Source organism: Atta colombica, unplaced genomic scaffold (genome assembly GCF_001594045.1).
Source record: "Atta colombica isolate Treedump-2 unplaced genomic scaffold, Acol1.0 scaffold252, whole genome shotgun sequence".
Classification (NCBI taxonomy): domain Eukaryota; kingdom Metazoa; phylum Arthropoda; class Insecta; order Hymenoptera; family Formicidae; genus Atta; species Atta colombica.
Window position 1 is genome coordinate 175,310 of NW_017259351.1, and position 17,425 is coordinate 192,734.

General features: G+C 30.0%; 1 protein-coding gene across 1 annotated transcript in view; it reads right to left on the reverse strand.

The window, feature by feature from the left end:
* The window catches only part of LOC108688982 (major royal jelly protein 1-like), a 25,838-nt gene extending 8,708 nt beyond the window's left edge, over window positions 1–17,130 (reverse strand). The window contains exon 1 of the mRNA XM_018195557.1: window positions 17,005–17,130. Coding sequence (XP_018051046.1) covers window positions 17,005–17,130 — 126 coding nt within the window. The remainder of the gene's footprint in view (window positions 1–17,004) is intronic.
* Between the last annotated feature and the right edge of the window lie 295 nt (window positions 17,131–17,425).

The following is a 17,425-nucleotide window of genomic DNA, read 5'->3' on the forward strand; positions in this document are numbered from 1 at the left end:
ATATATACAATGTATTAGTATTACTATTAATAATAAAAGTGTGCGTAATTAATTGTACATTATATATTTTTATTTTTTTATATGTAAGCATTTTAAACAAAAATTTTCTTAAGATCATTTTATTTTCTAGTTAAGATAAGATGTCAAATTCTATGATCAAAGTGTTACGAGTCTAGGTTTATAACTGGTGATTGGAAGCAATCTATTTGTCTTTTCTTCTATTTCATTTATATTCGATGAGAATGCGGAAGTTTGTCTCGTTGAAGTTTAAATTATTATTAAGGCTAATTTTAAATTTGTTTGTCAGTAATATTAAATCATTTTCACGAATTTTTAATCCACTCGAGGATTGCAAATTTTCCACAATGACCGTCTAAAAATTGATATTTCATTGTTATAACAATTAAATCAATAATTGTATCAATAATTAAGGAGCAGACTTTCAAAGTGTTTTTGTTCAAAATTTTTATTTTTTAGTTAGAGGTGGCATTGAGTATTCAGTATTGAAGGCCTCATATTATATAAGATTCTGAGAGATTCAGAAAGTATTTTTTCATCGTTAATTTATATGCTGAAAAAATATAGAAATTTCGAAATGCATTACGTTTTTTTAATTAGAGACAAATAAAATGCATTTGTTTAACATTTTTAGCAATTATTTAGCAATTTTGTTTAATATTTTATGTCCTATCGATTGACATATTGTTATTCTCTGTAAAATGCGTAATTTTCTTGTGCGTAGTATCTTTCTTTCTAGTTTTTTGAAAATTACAAATTTTGGACAAATTTCGCATTTTGAAAGTCTGCTCCTCAGTTCTTATTATTAGAAGTAAACATGTTAAAATAGAATACGAGTACTCACAATAATTTATTATAAAGTAATATATAGAAAATAATTATATTTAAATATCTCTTACACTGTTAGAAGGATCGAATTTCTTAGTAGTACGCATAAAGAATGGATGTTTCCGGAATATTACTAAAAAATATTACATTACTCTGGGATGCTATTGGTCTCGTTTGGCCAGATAATATACCCACTCGAGTTAATCCATTAGCTTCGCTTAATTTTCGATATTTTCTTAGAGTATGTTTATTCATCTTCAATATCCTATACCCCGCTAAAGGAGCATAATCTAAAACATTTACAACGCACATATTAATAATTGCAAAGATTGAGAATTAGCAAATGCTATTGATTATAAAAAAACTTTCTATCCTTTATAAATTTTTGTTCGTTACTAAGTGTGAGTATGCATAATTATTACACTGAAAGAAAAGATTGGTTACTGCAGCAAATTAGATGTAAAATATAGCATAGCATTTTTAATTGACTGCAATCAATTTTTGTTGCAGCAGCCAATTAAAAATGCATATTCAGCCTTCTTTTCTTTCAGTATAACATTGAAAAATAAGTAAACGAAAGTATTTTGATGTAAATACTGTTAAAATTGAACTTAAGTTCTGTAACATTTTTATTCATGTGATGTAAGAAGTTTATATAACAATTAAAATAGTTTTTGTGTTAAGAACTGAGTACTTACCTTCAGAATTGTCATATTAAGTATTATACTAAGAATACTATGATTCAAATAAAAACTCTCATTTCCTATGATGAAATTGAGATGAGTTGGTTTCATGAAATTAGATTCAATTCTGCAGAAGCTTGAGTATCTGTTGTATATCATTAAACCGTAACTTGCAACGTCAGCCATATATACCTGTGTATACATATATTTCTATTAGTGTGTTGATATAATATTTTAGTTTATTGTTATCAATATATTATAGCTGTATCTAGACTTGAATCACAGGATCTTATGTATTAATTAAATAATATATACAGTGTCCCGTTTTAATTTATTCAGACAAATATCTCAAAAAATTTTTATATCTTTTGATACTTTCATCTAGAAAAGAAACATAATTATCTATACGTTCCCCTCCAATTTATTCCACGTTTATCTGAAATATTTTTCCGTATCTTCCATATTTTTCAAGATATTTGCGTGAATAAATTAAAATAGGGCACTGTGTATTCGCACATTTACTGTTTTGATTATAAACACGTAAGAGAAAATACTAACAGTTGCATTATCTATGCGTCTGCAATCTGGAATATTAACAATTGATGTCGCGAGCAATCCATTGCCATCTTTATTATTATTAGCAACGTTAGATGGAATGATACGTTTAACGAGCCTATTATCTAAATCGAATATCAATAGTTTTTGAGGACAAACTCTCTCTTCTTCAAATCCATCGTTTATTCCAAAGTTCAGAACAAAGAGATGATTTTTTTTTTCTAACGCAGAAGCAGATACACACAATATATAGTAATATAAATTATTTATATATTTAAATTATATATCACGCTTAAAAAAAGGAACTAATACTCACGTCTATCCGTACATTTATAATATTATTTTTAATCAGTAGTGTTGTTATATTATGACCAATCTGAATATGAATCCAAAAGTAAATCTATTGGTTCTCTTTTATCACTTACTGTCATTACACTTAATACTCCTTTATATCTTTACAATAACGAATATTCTATCATCTATAAAAAATTGATTACAAAGCTCTTGTTTTATTTAAAATATGTTTTTATTGTAAAGATAGGAAGAAGTCATTCATATTATACCCCTTAATGTTTAAACAAAATGATAATAAAAGTACTGAAGAGATCAGAATATTTCTGTACTTACATTAAACTTTGATTCATTGGCAATAAAACAAAATGAACTTTTACGAAAATAAATAATTATTGTTTTAATTATTATTTAAATTAGATTTTTAAAAAAGTGACTTTCAGTACGATTTGAAGACTGGGTCATTAAATTGTACTACAAAAAGTTCCTAAATCGTACTTCTAGTATAACAAACAAGCTGACATTGCTTATTATCATTTTGACATTAAAATAACATCTTTTCGTCAAAATGACGGTAAATAACGTTTGTTTACTGGGAAAATAAAATTTTAAAACTCATTTATTAATAAATTTATTTTTAATTTCAAACTGAGTATACATATCTAAGTATAATAAAAACTTTTCTATTATTATAAAAACAGAAATTAGACTCTGTGTTTTTAAAACTCATTTAAGAAAAAAATAAAAAGCAATACTTAAATTGATTTAAGCTATCATTGCACTATATTTCAGAATATTAAAATCTCAGATATTTTGAAAAAATAAATTTTGGAAATAAAATCAATTACAGATTTTTTTCGTTATAATAGAAAAGATTCAATAGAAAGATTCAATAGAAAAATTTAACAGAAAGACTCAATAGTTGATAAGTACTTTTTTGAGCGCTTATTTAAACAGTTTTAGCAAATATCAGGATTGTCACTATAAGTTTCGTGCAACCACTTAGAGCACCTGACACACTGAATCCACTGTAGGTTCTTTTTTATCATAATAATAACCTCCATATATTGCTCGCGTCACTTGCGAAAATAGTGTACCGGTATACTATAAAGATCAGCGACAAGTATAATTTATCCAACTCCCTCTATTTTTACAAATTTGCCAATAGCAACATAACTTACAAATATTTTGCTAATTTGATGCTATATTCGAAAAAAGTTTAAATATCAGTTATAACTATGAAGAACATATATTCAATTACTTTTCTTGTATTGATAATACCTTAGGTAAATTGTATCAAAACTTAGATCAGACACTAAATAAAATCTATTTTAAATGTCATTTGTAAACAGACGACTCGAAGAAAAAAAATGATAGTTCTTAACCCATATTATCAGCGTCACATCAGTGTCATTATAATTTTCCTTTACGACTTTTAATTATTGTTCCACGTGGATGCAATTTTTCGAAATTTTGCGCAATAATTTCCTAAAAGTTGATATTTTATTTTTTTTACAATTAAAATTGTATCAATTGTTGTAAAATTGTATCATTAGAGGTAACAATGTTAATACGATAGATACGTTAATACGATTAGATAGATATTTATAATATTCTATTGAATAATATATTATGTAAATGTGTAAAATCTAAAAAAATACTACTAATAGTTGCATCATTTATGCGTTTTCAATCTCGAACAATGGTGGTATCACAAGCAATCCAATACCATTTTAGTTATCAGCAATGTGGGATGGAATGAGAATACGTTTAACGAATACAAAATTAGTTTGACGGTCAGAGTATTGAATTTAACTACATTTTTAGTAATGATAAATATTTTTTATTTCAACAAGAAGAGGTACTTAATAGATCATTCGCTAACATTAGCGAAACAGTTGCAGCGTATTATGAAACAAGTGACGAAAATTATGCGAGTCAAATGCACGGGAAAGGATAGGTTTTCAAAACGTTGGAAAAAGTGCACTATCTATTTTATGCATCCTATTACTGCTGATATTCGTATTGTCCTTACAATGCAAAGCTATCGCTACCGTCATTACTACAGAAAGTTTAATCTCGTTACTCGTCATTTCATTCGCAGTGTTTCTTGTCAGTCGGCCACGGATGCGAACGTAAATATGATGGCGAAAGCGCCGGCGGGTCTCTTCGGCGGATTGGATGTTAACGTTAATTCGCCACGTTAGTACTCGCGGACTTCAAACGAATCTAGTCCAGGTTTACATTCGCGCTCGGTTTATCCTCGAGCTATGTTATCGCGAAAGGCGCAATGCAAACCGCGTTTGCGATAGCCCCCGCTTTTATTAAAACATGCAAACGCTGCCTTGGACTAATGGAGTTAAGGATGAAATTGGATTTCCTGTTTCTCTCCAGCAAAATGACATTAAGAATGAATCAAGATGGACTATAATATGTTCACTAAAATTATTGAATCCTCTGCTCGGTTCACTATGATATAGCTTCAAAAAAAAGCTAGAATTCTAATTAAAATTTTTGAGAACTAAAATTAGGATGCTAACTTTACATATCCCACTATAGTATTGTCTACAATTTAAAAAAAGACCAACAATAGAAGGAAAATAATTAAAAAAAATTACAAGACAACAATATTGCGAATAACTAATAATAATATTATTAATTACGCGTTTTTTTTATTTTCGTAATATTTGAAGCATTTATTAATAATATTAATACTAGATATTCTCCAAATCGTTACATAGCGTAATTAAATTTATTATAATGAATCTATTCTCACAAATTAAACGCAGTCTTTTTCGAAAAATGATATAAAAATCATATTAAGGTGATTATCGAATGATGAACGAGCCAAGAGCGAAATGGCTCGTCCATTAATTTTAACTTATCTAGCTCAATATTTAACGGCTTTAAGTTGGCTAAAACAATTTACCATTATCTACTGGCGATTGTGGTCGTCCACGAACCATGCAACATGCATCTCTCGTTCGTGCATCGTTTCGTTGTCTCTCGTGTCTCTTTCTTTTTTCACTTTCGTATCTTCTCTCTCAAAGTAATTGTTCTTTCTCATAGATTTTGCACACATGGTTGTTGGAATTCACCTTCTTTTTTCGCTGTTCACTTCTCTGAAACATTGCGAGCAATGCCACATGGATCGAACTCGGAATAGCCCTGTTCGATTCGACGAGTGACACTGATGAGATTGTTCTCGTATCTAATCGAACGGAAATCGAAATGGAAAAACGCTTGTAGCGTGTACGTGAAGTACTTAAATGCAACATCTCATTGATTAACCTTTTTTTTACTCTTCTGTTCACGAAAAAAGAAATTTCGTATAAAAATTAAATCCCATTCAATAATATTACGTTTTGTTAAAGTATCTAAAAATTAACTAGCTATAGATATGGATACAATTTTTGTCTATCAAAATAATCATGCAAAATGTTTAAACGTTGATGACAATACTGTAAAAAATGTTAACATTCTAACAATTAAAATATTCTAACAGTTTAAATGTCCATAATTATTTTATGCCGAACAAAATTATTTTCAGATCTATGCTTAGCTATATTTTAATATATTTTAGCAAAATTTTTTTCGGTCGATTGCGCAACATGATCTGATTTATCGATATCGACGACTATTGCTGCCAATCCATTCAACGCATCACCGACTCGATTAAGACGAAGCGAATTTGGTTACAGAGCATTAGTGGATAAAAAATACCGAATAGAAAAGGGGCATGGAGAGGGAATAAGGATAGAGGAAGAAGGCGGGTAGATTAGCCTGGACGACAGGTGTCAGTACAAGAAAGAAGGCAGTCAACCGTGCGAGCTAATATCGAATTTCATAAGAAGTCTACAGCTAGCTTTCGTAGACATATACATTATAAAGTTCCTTTCTGATAAACTGGTTCGTTGAGCTATTCAATCATCGAGTCTTGATACGTGAGACATCACTTGCTCCGGTAGATTTAGAAGCATCTTCTAAGATATCGCTAAAGGAACGACGTGACTGTGGAACAAGGGTACGTTCGAAAAATGATCCACGCCATCAAATAGACGATAGAGCATTGGACCGTCGTATTATTCTGCTGGACTGTAGAACTTCTTACTCGCCTTCGCTCTTCAATCCTTTGTCTGTGCTTCCAGAAGGATCAGAACTGAGTCGAAACTATATCTTAGAACATACAGTACTGGAAGGAGTCTCTTGAAAGTATAGGCGAATAGATTGACGAGAGAAAAATAGATGATAAGCCTAGTTAACAATGCGCATGATCGTAAAGAGAGAAGCGCGCGCAACCGAATTAAACACAACTGTCAGCTGCAGCCTTAGAACATATAGTACTATGTGTTCTAAGATTGCCACTTACAATTTTTACTAATTTCTTTTTTAATATGGAGCATGCGCATTACAATCTAAGATCATCATTTCTTCATTCTTGTCAATCTATTCTTCCACAACTAAATACACGGAGTTGATAGGACTATGTTCCTTCCAATACTATATGTTCTAAGAATTGTACCCGCTAGCGTAAACAATTGCTGATCGAGCAGATTCAAATAATCGAGTCCATCTCGTCTTTGAGTGCGTATTCTTATAGTCAATATATTTGTACAACATACAGTAGAATATGAATTCAATTCTGTTTAGTGCGAACTGCCTTTTCTTTTTGTAAAATAATTGATTTATTGAGTATCTAATGAAATTATCTTGTGCGATACAGTAAACAGTTGGAACGATTCCATGAGATCTGATTTACCAAACAGAATTTGTGTATATTATAACAAATATATATTATACCAATTATATAGTATTCGTTTGTGACTAAATCTTATAGTTGATTTAAAATCTGAAATCTATTGTATTGTTGAATTCCTTTCTTCGTCGTTCTACCTCGTAAATAATTTAAGACACGTTACAGAAATATGATGGATATTTTTTAATCGATAAGATTATAGAATTATAAAAAATTCTAATTATACTCATACTTACTGTGCTTGTAATATTAATCAATAATAATATAGAATACGACAGATGCTTTAATATTCTTACTTTAGCATCTTATTATCTGTCAAGAAATATACTATTGATAATATATATAGATAATAGTCATGTCGTTTATCAAATTAACTGGAGTAAACTGAAATTATACTTTTTCTAATTTATGAAACGTAAGAATTTTCAAGTTTCCACGTGTAATCTACGTTGTAATATTGCCCTACAAACAAAAATTTAATTCGCGTTTATAACTCCGCGGTTGAAATTCAGGAATGAAATGGAAGAGAAGAAGCTGACATCCGGGAAATTAAAGCATCGTAAATAACAAAAGACATCGTCATCACATATGCATTCATTTATCATTATTATTGGCATGGGTATATAAGCAATAAAAATTGAAACAGGAGTACCGGCATCGGGATCTCAGCGAGTCTTTAGACACGAGTCAAATAACAGTTATTTTATTTTATTTCGTTTTCACAACGGATCGTTGGCGTTTGTGTTTGTCATTTCATCTCCATTGGAAGCAACAACAGAAACGTTTTAATTTAGTTTGTCGTTGAGTAGAAGTACCCGAAAAGTATGGAAAGCGATGCGCAACATATTTCGCTGCATAGAACTGCGTTTCATTACTTAACTCCATATATTTTCATATTGAAACATTCATTCATTTTGTAGTGTGAAGGATCCAGCTTAAATTCCGTTGGAATTTTATGGACGCCGCTGATACACGTTAAAAATGCAGTGTCGAGTTTGTGAAACTCGACTTTTAATAATAAACGTTCTGTTATTGATTCGTTGACATTGTAACATTAATTAACGATATTTTGTAAAATTGTTCGCGTTTTCTACTAAAGCGATGAAAAGTTTCTGGTTTCGAATCCATTCTCGGATGGTTTATCGATTCGAAGGACCTTCCTGCAGAACAATAGCACCCTAGAGAATGGGTCGGCAATGGCGGCAATGGTATCCCTCGTCCCTCTTGTTATCGCTAGGCTTGTCTGTCGAGGCAAAAGATGCGAGCGTACCCTCGAGACACCAAGTAAGTTCCCAATGAGCCGAAGTCAGCACGTCACGGAAGATTAAGCTCTCTAAGGCACCGAAATTCCGTCGCGTGAAGGACGGTAATTGACTAGAATGGGCGAAAACTGGCCGACAATAATTTTCAAAAAGGTGAACAAGAGGTCTGATCTTTCTAATCAAAAGTTTCGTTGCTTTATAAGATGCTTTGCATAAAAACTAGGCCTATATAATATTCAATTTTTAAATTCAATATTATAAAAAGACAATATTATAGATTATATTTGATTTAATAAATGAACTCTTTTTAATCAATTTTGGAAATTTTAGAAATGTATTTTATATCTAATATATGTTTTATTTTTTGTTTTTTGAATTTAAAGATAGAACGCAGAACATGTTGGTTGGAACTGTTACACTTGGCAGCAGAATATTAAATTCATAAATTATATCGTGTACGACGTGTGCGACGACCGAATAGAGCGCAAATAAGAGTATAAAGAAGTGGATAACTTTCCGCGAATTTTTCGACCTCGTATATTATCCGTCGGTTTGTGCTGTCCGATTGCTACTAGCTACCGCATCTAACTCAGCTTGCCGTTCTGCCGACTTTCTTGCGATAACTCCAATACTTTCCAAGCATGATTCGTGGTTTGCCCGCTATATATTGCGAAATTAAGTGGGAGAATTCTCACGTTATAACGTCATATTCTTTTTTAAATACAAAAAGTATGATTTGCAATAAAAATTCGTAAAAATCAGAATAAGAGGAAAATCGTTTTGCGTGAGAAATTAATTTAAATTTTGCAGAAATAACTCTCCGTTTGCAATCTGGATTTTTTTTGGCATAAGTGAAATAATTTATTCTCAAATTTTTCAGAAATAAAGGAGAGTGAAATTTTCCCTTCTGAAATATCTATTTGGTAATGTAATAGATATGGAAAGTAATCTTGAATTTTTCCCCTTTTTTTGAAAAATTAGAATAATAAAAAAGGCTGAATAAAAAAATATTTGGATTGGAAATAGAGAGTCAATGCAAGATTAATCTTAAGAAAGAAAATTGGACTGGGAAAATACAGAAAATGTTATCGGTAAAAATTTATACAATTATTTAATATTTTAAATTTAATAATAAGTGCCAATTAATCAAATAATAGATATTTTTTTATCATTCAAAATTTATATTAATTTATTTTAAGTGTATTAAAGAATGAAACATAATAAAAAGAAAGTTCTGATTACAGATACGTAATTTAAAGAACTGAGAGAATTTACGAAAATGTGAGAGTGAAACGTTTATAATATATTAGCAGAATTTTGAAAGTTTTACTTTGACTAGTTTTCTCTAAGAACTGTTAAAGTTGTGATACCATGGAGCGTGACGTGCAAGATTTAAGATATCTGTGCAATGATTATTTTTCTTCCATGATTCCTGTGTGGAAATTGTTACTGTGATTCTCATGGGGGAGGAGGCAATTCTATATATTGATCCCCACGGGAAAGTAATTTACTGAATCGAAATAATAGCTCTGTGAAATATACGCACGTAATCTGCGCACTGTAGTCTACATCGTAAAATTCGAACAGGTCGCTGAACCGCTAACTTACGCTCCGGAAAACAATTTATGTGGGACCACACTTAGTCTTTTTTATTTCTTTCTAAATGTGCAGTCGATCGCACGACGGTTCAGCTCGGGAAGTGTGCACGCGTATCACGATGATAAAACAGAGGACCATTTAGAATAGGTCCACATATGAAAACCGCGCGCAATCAATAATGGTTATCAATCCGACTGCCATCGCTTTAATTGACGGCGCTTTTCTTTTTCTCTACATATGTTGGACTGCATTGGATGTTTTACATGTATCACACATTTATACAATAGCAAGATGGATAACACGTTGTATTACTTTTACATTCCTTTTTTCATGAGTGAAATGCTAATTGTTATTTATAAATATGCATTGTAGCAAATATTTTATACTTTATACTTATTTAATACATTTTTATATTACACGCCAAGAAAATAGTAGTATTTCTCAACACATAAAAATTAAATTAAAATTGAATTTTTCACATTTACTATTGAATTTAATAAATAATATTAAATAGAAATATTTAGTATCCTTTATTTATCATGCTTTTAGAGGTAATGTGAAGTGAAATAGCGTCGCATCATAGTTGCTTGAATGGTAATGGAAGAATGAGTAGCTGAAAATTAACTTATATTATGACAAGTCAATGATTAATAACAAACTATACTGTATAAATGTACATTAATAAATTTTATAACTTAATATAACCAATACATTAACAAAATTATTTCTAATACAGTACATTAGTATTTATTTTAATGTATAGCTAACAAAAATGCAATTAATTGTGAGTTTTGAGTAATTTTTTTCACATGAAACATTTGATGGATCTTGTGCCACTTAATTTTGTTTTAAATAATAAGATGAAAAAGATGCAATTTCGCTCTGAGATCTTTGTTTTTCATCAAGATTGAAACAATCGCTAATATATTTGCGTAAAACACAACAATTGCAGAGGGATGATTGTGATCTCGTTCGAAAGCTAAGATTTTGCCGCTTTTAACGAGTGCGTGATTAATTATTTTGTCGTAATTGATTAGTTTACGAGATATTGATGATTAAGAACGAAAAAATTGGTTTTATTTTGAGGTCTCCGGGTTTTCATCGAGATTGTAGATTTTATTTCTACTATTCGATCGAATGAATATTACTTCGCGTTTTCAATCAATCTACAATAATATAAGTCAAATTATCTTTTAATCGGCAAAAAATTCAAAGCGAGATATGTTTAAACTCAAATATTGTTAAAGAAATAATTGTTTATCCGTGGATATCAAACAAAACAATAATATAAATTTCTCATTTCTCATAATTCCAATTCTTGCTTTAAATGAATAAATCGCATGAAATATCCGTTTCGATAAATAATTTCGTTGTCTCAATATGCGTACTAATTTAATCGTAGAAATCAATCGTAGAAATAAATTAATCGTGCAACTGAATCTCGTTAATTGTCTGAGGGAAAATAACATGACAACATACAATGGCTCTTCGTTTGTTGAAGTATCGCGATGATAGTATAATGACTTTGTACATACTGATACATATAGTATTATGCTATACGCCGAGTACAAATTCGTGCCAGTCAATTCGCTGCTTATCACAAAATATTCGATAAAATATATTACAGAATAAATTATAGAATATTCTGTTCCTTGTATTTAAAATTAATTCGTTGAATATGCTATTATCGGATAATAAATCTGACATGTCTATTTGAAGAATAAAGTGTACTTCATTTTGATCGAAAAGATATTTATGCAAGTTAATCTACTGTATTATCACGTTTTACCAAGCAGACAGGATTTCGTTGATTTATACGTGGAGAGAAATTTAATTACATTGTGATTGATTGAGAAGGAAGTTTATATTTATTATTTTATTATTCTAATTAATTAAACGAATGTTATGCGATTCTTTTGATGATTATAGCTATAAATAATATATATGTCAAATATTTTATTATAATATATGTATAGAGTTTATCATAAAAAATTTGATAACACATTGCACAGAGCTTGTGCCTTTAAATAATGTTTCAACGCTTCGATTATATCCAACGATTTTAATATTTAATATAGAAACGAACATTAAATATAATATATTTATATTTATTATTATAAATTTATATTCTTATTATTGTAAATTTTTAATGCTTTTTAAAGAGTTGAAGTTCAAAATATTAACTTTTGATAGGAATAATGTTAATTAACATCGCTCGTAACATTAAAGCTTTATTCGAAATATTTTGAACTCAATACTACAAAATGTCTCACTTTTTTCAAATCTATCTTTTAATTTTTTTTTATATTGTATATAATATATATATTGTCATATATTATCTAAATCTTCTATTTATTCATTTCATTCAATATTGTTTATTTTATTAAGAGTACACATTATTTCTCCTATAAAGAAAAATATCCAGAATTAAGTATCCATAAGCGAAGGTTCCGGTAGCGCATATTGGCAAAGAATATTGTATCCAAGGAAATGGTTCAGTTTAGAGTTTCGTATCTTGGTAGTAAAATAAAAAAAACGCATGTTGATAAATCTGCTAAGTTTTCATTTGTTTCTCTGAACAGTAGGTGAACGCTTTATTGTTAAAGAAGTTATAAAATACAATATGACTCACTAGCGTTTTGCAATTTTCCATTGTACGGCTGATTTGATTAAACAGTAAACCGAGTTTTTGGTCAGAGATATAGTACAAAATACAATATAATACGTGGTTTAATTAAAATCGCGCAATTCTTCGTACGTGTTCGATTATTTTTATCAGAAAATTCGACATAAATATGCATTTTTAATAACGTGTATCAAATTTAATTATTTAATATTTACTTGAATAATATTACGGTTGTTATAAATAGAAAAAATGGCATGAAAATTTGCACTTAACGTAATTGTTTCCACTATTCTATAGTCATGTTTTTTAAACTTTTGTTTAAAGTAGCTATTTTTTAAATGCTTTTTTATTTAATTGGATCCTTAAGTAATTAAACAGCGTAGACTCAAACAAGCGTTGTGCATTTTGGCCGTCGTTATACGTATCTCATATAGAGATGGACATTAATGTCCTCTCTAGGGCGATTTAGTGCATATCGTATGACCAGAATATTATGAACGTTCATGTGCGCGTCGGTCAAAATAGCCAAAATATTGTAACATGCTGCAATACACATAAAGTATGATACTGTGTACATTTAGAAGCTTCATCGCGAAGATAAATCTTTTGCTTTTCGCGATATTTTGTTCATATATTTCATATTAAGCAATAAAAAGGTAATACCATAATTTTATAATTATCTTCAAAGATTTGAAGAGAAATATCTGTGACAATTTTTTTTAAATCTAATATTATTTTTCAAAATAATAATAATTATTATTTGCATAATAATTAATTTAAATGTTGTTTTTGTTGATGAATGTTGTTTTTTTAATAATATTGTAATTTTTTTAATAATGATGCAATGTAAAATTTATTGTACTATATTCATTATATAATCTTTGCTATATGTTTTTCCATAATATTTTATTGCGTAAAGAGAAATTACATGTGATAATTTTCAAAACCCTTCAAAAATCATGCAAAAGTATGCAAAAATAGTATTTTCTCTAATCGATGCTGTTTTGCTATTTCATACAACATCATTGGGTAAACATGTAGAGTATGATTGAGTCGTATAATTGTATTGTGCTCGTCATCGGTTTCATGTTCAGAAAATATTTGACGATTAAACACGACCCTTCCACGCGTAATTTCATTATAAGAAATGCTTCGGGCCTGTAATGTTCGATCAGGCCGTGAAAGGTATTTCGAGAGTCGCACGTATTCAATTACGCGTTTAACAGGTTGAAAATGAAATTAGCCTCATGAGAGCGACCGCGCCCAACGGAATTCGGTCCATTGAAATGCATTCAAAACTCGTCCGCATCGCGCCATGCATTTTGGTCTGCACTTTGATATCGTTACCCCCAGGCGCGTTAAACATTTTAGGAATGTTAGCGATACGTATCTATACCCGTGACATATGTTTCTGGTGATTTTCGTACGTGAGCGCAGTATTGAGGCACGCGTATTTGCGATTCGCATGTGGATTTCTGCCACTAATATAACATAGGCTATTTACACAGTCGAAATTGCAAGTTCTATATCCTATACATTGCATGTTCGCAAGTGAGATAAAAATAGCGACAATAATTTGGTTATAAATAATAGAAATTTTATTTTAATGATAAAATCATACAATGTTGGCAGTATTTAAGTATTTATTTTCTGTTTTACAAATTTATGCATTTTCTCTTTCATTCGAAGTGTTTTCATTAATTTGTCTTGTATGAAAAAAAACTTTCGAAACTAAAGAGAAGACTAATAAAATTATTTTCATAAGACTGAATACGTTTTATTATTAAAAACTGAGTAATGAAAAAGTGTGAGAAAAATATACAAATAATTTTTTAGCGCAATGAAAGTATAAGTAATTAAAAATATATTGTAATTTAGATTTTTATAATTTTAATACAATATAATCTATTCAACGAACTAGAAGAACTGAGAAAACGAAATTTATTCTACAAATCTATACAACACAATTTGAAAGTAAAGCAGAGTTTTTTTTACACATTTCCGAGGATTTCCGAGAAGAACTTGTTTCATCGTTAATGAAAAGCTTTTTGTTTACATTCACTACGTTCGTTCGTATTTTATATATAATTAGAAGCTAAAGGAGGGCTTTTTCATAGTTTTTATGCATGTTTGACCTGTGCGTAAAGCTGCAGAAAGGAAAGAGTTGGATAGGGTTGTGTGTGTGTGTGTGTGTGTGTGTGTGTGTGTGTGTAGAGGGTTGTTAAGTCGTTCGTAAACCAATGAAGCTAAAAATATTCCGAGGACGGATGAGGCAGAGCCCCATAAATTCGGAGCCAGTACGGTAAAACTCGCTGACACGGAGAGACTATAATTGCTCAGAGTGTCTCGTAAAGCGCGCATTTATAACAAGCGCATACGTATCTCGCGAACATTGCGCGCTTCGGTGTATCGTTGCATTCGAGCGAGCAAGCCAACTTTTTCGTTAACTTGTCGCTGCATATGCAAAGACTTTGTATGAAACCACTCGAGGTCGCAATGCGCAAAGACATCATCCCACTTTTGATACTTGAGCAAAAGCACCTGTGCAGCATTAATTATATTCTTCGAATTTAGTAATTGATGTTCATATCTAAATGAACATCACAATCATTTGTATTTGCGTGCATTTTTATTATGTCTTATATACTCTCAACAAGATCTCTTTATTGAAATGAAAAGCAATTCAAATTGTTATTAATTTATAAATTGAAATCCGGGACAATTGTCTAATTACTCTATTCGTAATTATTTTGTTATGATTGTTATAAGGACGAGGTGATATCTTTCCTATTTTTTATTTATTATAATTTATTTATTAATATAATTTATTTATTTATTTTTTACACAAGGCATCAGCAATGCATGAATGTTAATTTGTAAGTGTAATTGCAACATTGAATCCGTTTGTTTCATGTATGTACTGGGATGTTGCCTCATGTGCAAGTCTGATCTCGTTGTTAATGCATAAAGCATTTAGCCCTGACGTATATAACGGCGGATGCACTTAGATTGGTAAGCAAATTAGTAGTTGTTGCGTTTCATTCTCATGCCATTATATTTCAATAACTGTACTTGCAAAAATGCAAGATAAAATGGATTCTCATCTAGTCAGAAAAATCTCTGCGCGATTGCACTGTAAATTTTCCATTCGATTTGGCCAGATTAGAGGTCAGTCGTGATGCTTCGTGCATTTTGTTTGTTCTCTTTTTTTTTTAAAACAACAACACAGTAATTTATCTATATTTTCGCAAAATATATTTTTCGACTAAAGCACTCGAAGGTATTATTTAACTATTAGAATAACTTATTTTATAGTTTATTTTATAGTTTATGTTTTAATTTATTTAATAAAATATCTATTAAGAAAATGTCATGATGTCTTTTTTATCTTTACAGATCTTTATAAAAGCTGATAAAAACTAAAGATAGCTGATAAAAGCTAAAGATTATTTTAGATTTACATAAGATTGATACAAACTGTTCGCACAATTGCCATTGTGTAGTTAGTTAATCAATAGTCGTGTACATCAATACATTTCCAATGGATCGATTTAGATGTGAGATAGGTCCGTTAAATCTATGCTTAGGCTCGCTTAAGCTCGCGTATGACCTCGATTGTATTATGGAGAGATATTGTTAACATATCATGATCACAACTCATTTAGAATACAATAGTTTTAATGCAGAATAATTTTCTCATTATTATTGAATATTATAAATATATTTATCAGCCACGAATCCACATTGCACATATAAAAAAAGTCATATTTTAAATACAATATTAATTGAGATTTAAATAAGAGTTGAAAGATAATAGATAAGAGTATGAAAGATAATATTAATTTACAAGATTTTATTCAAAATTGTATTCATATTAAGACTGTTTTTAGTAGTTTTTTATATATCTAGTAAAGTTTTATTGAAATTATAATACGAAACATAAATCAGAAGCTATGTTATATCTTAAAAAAAATACTGCTATGTTATATGTTAAAAAAAATTTGATGTGTGATGAAATTTTTCTGATGGGAAATTCGAATTCAGTGTCCCTAAATACGTTTAAAAAATGCTTTTTTTTCTTGTATAAAAATTATCCAATGTTTATAAACTAATATAATTAGCAGCGATGGTAAATGATTTTTGTGATTATATTAGATACGATGTGCAGACATATGTATTATATAAATATTTGTTTCTCTAGAACATCGTTCATATTGTGCAGAAGACAAAAGAACGTACACAAGTATGATTAACAGAACCATTAGCATTGCAGGACTAAAATCTGGGACGGAAAATAACAGGATATATATGTACGATATATTGGAATTAATATCGATGGCAAAGGCAGGCGTAACGGACGACTGTCAAAACAGTACTATTTCTCACGCCGTTATACCCAGCCCATTTAAGAGCCCGTACTTCTACTCTGGTCCGATCCGCGGCTCCAGTTCGCCTCCTGTTTCGCATCACTTCTCCATAGTCTCGTATCGTTTCGCTTCCGTGAGCCTTCATCGCTTTAAATCGTGACGACACATCGTGAACAAGTAAATAAAATAATTCATATTTCCTCTTTCTGACGTTTCCCAATAGTATTATATATTCAACGAGTTAACACATTCGAATAAACTCGAAGACTGTCTAAAACAAATAAGGATCAATAAACAAATACATAATTTATTGTATCTCATTGAAATTATATAGAAAAACATGCGTTTTATCTTTAGTGACACTGAGAAAAATGTACCAACAAGATGTATAAACAAAATGAATTTTGATTGTACGAATCAGAATCCTAGTTCATAATTGA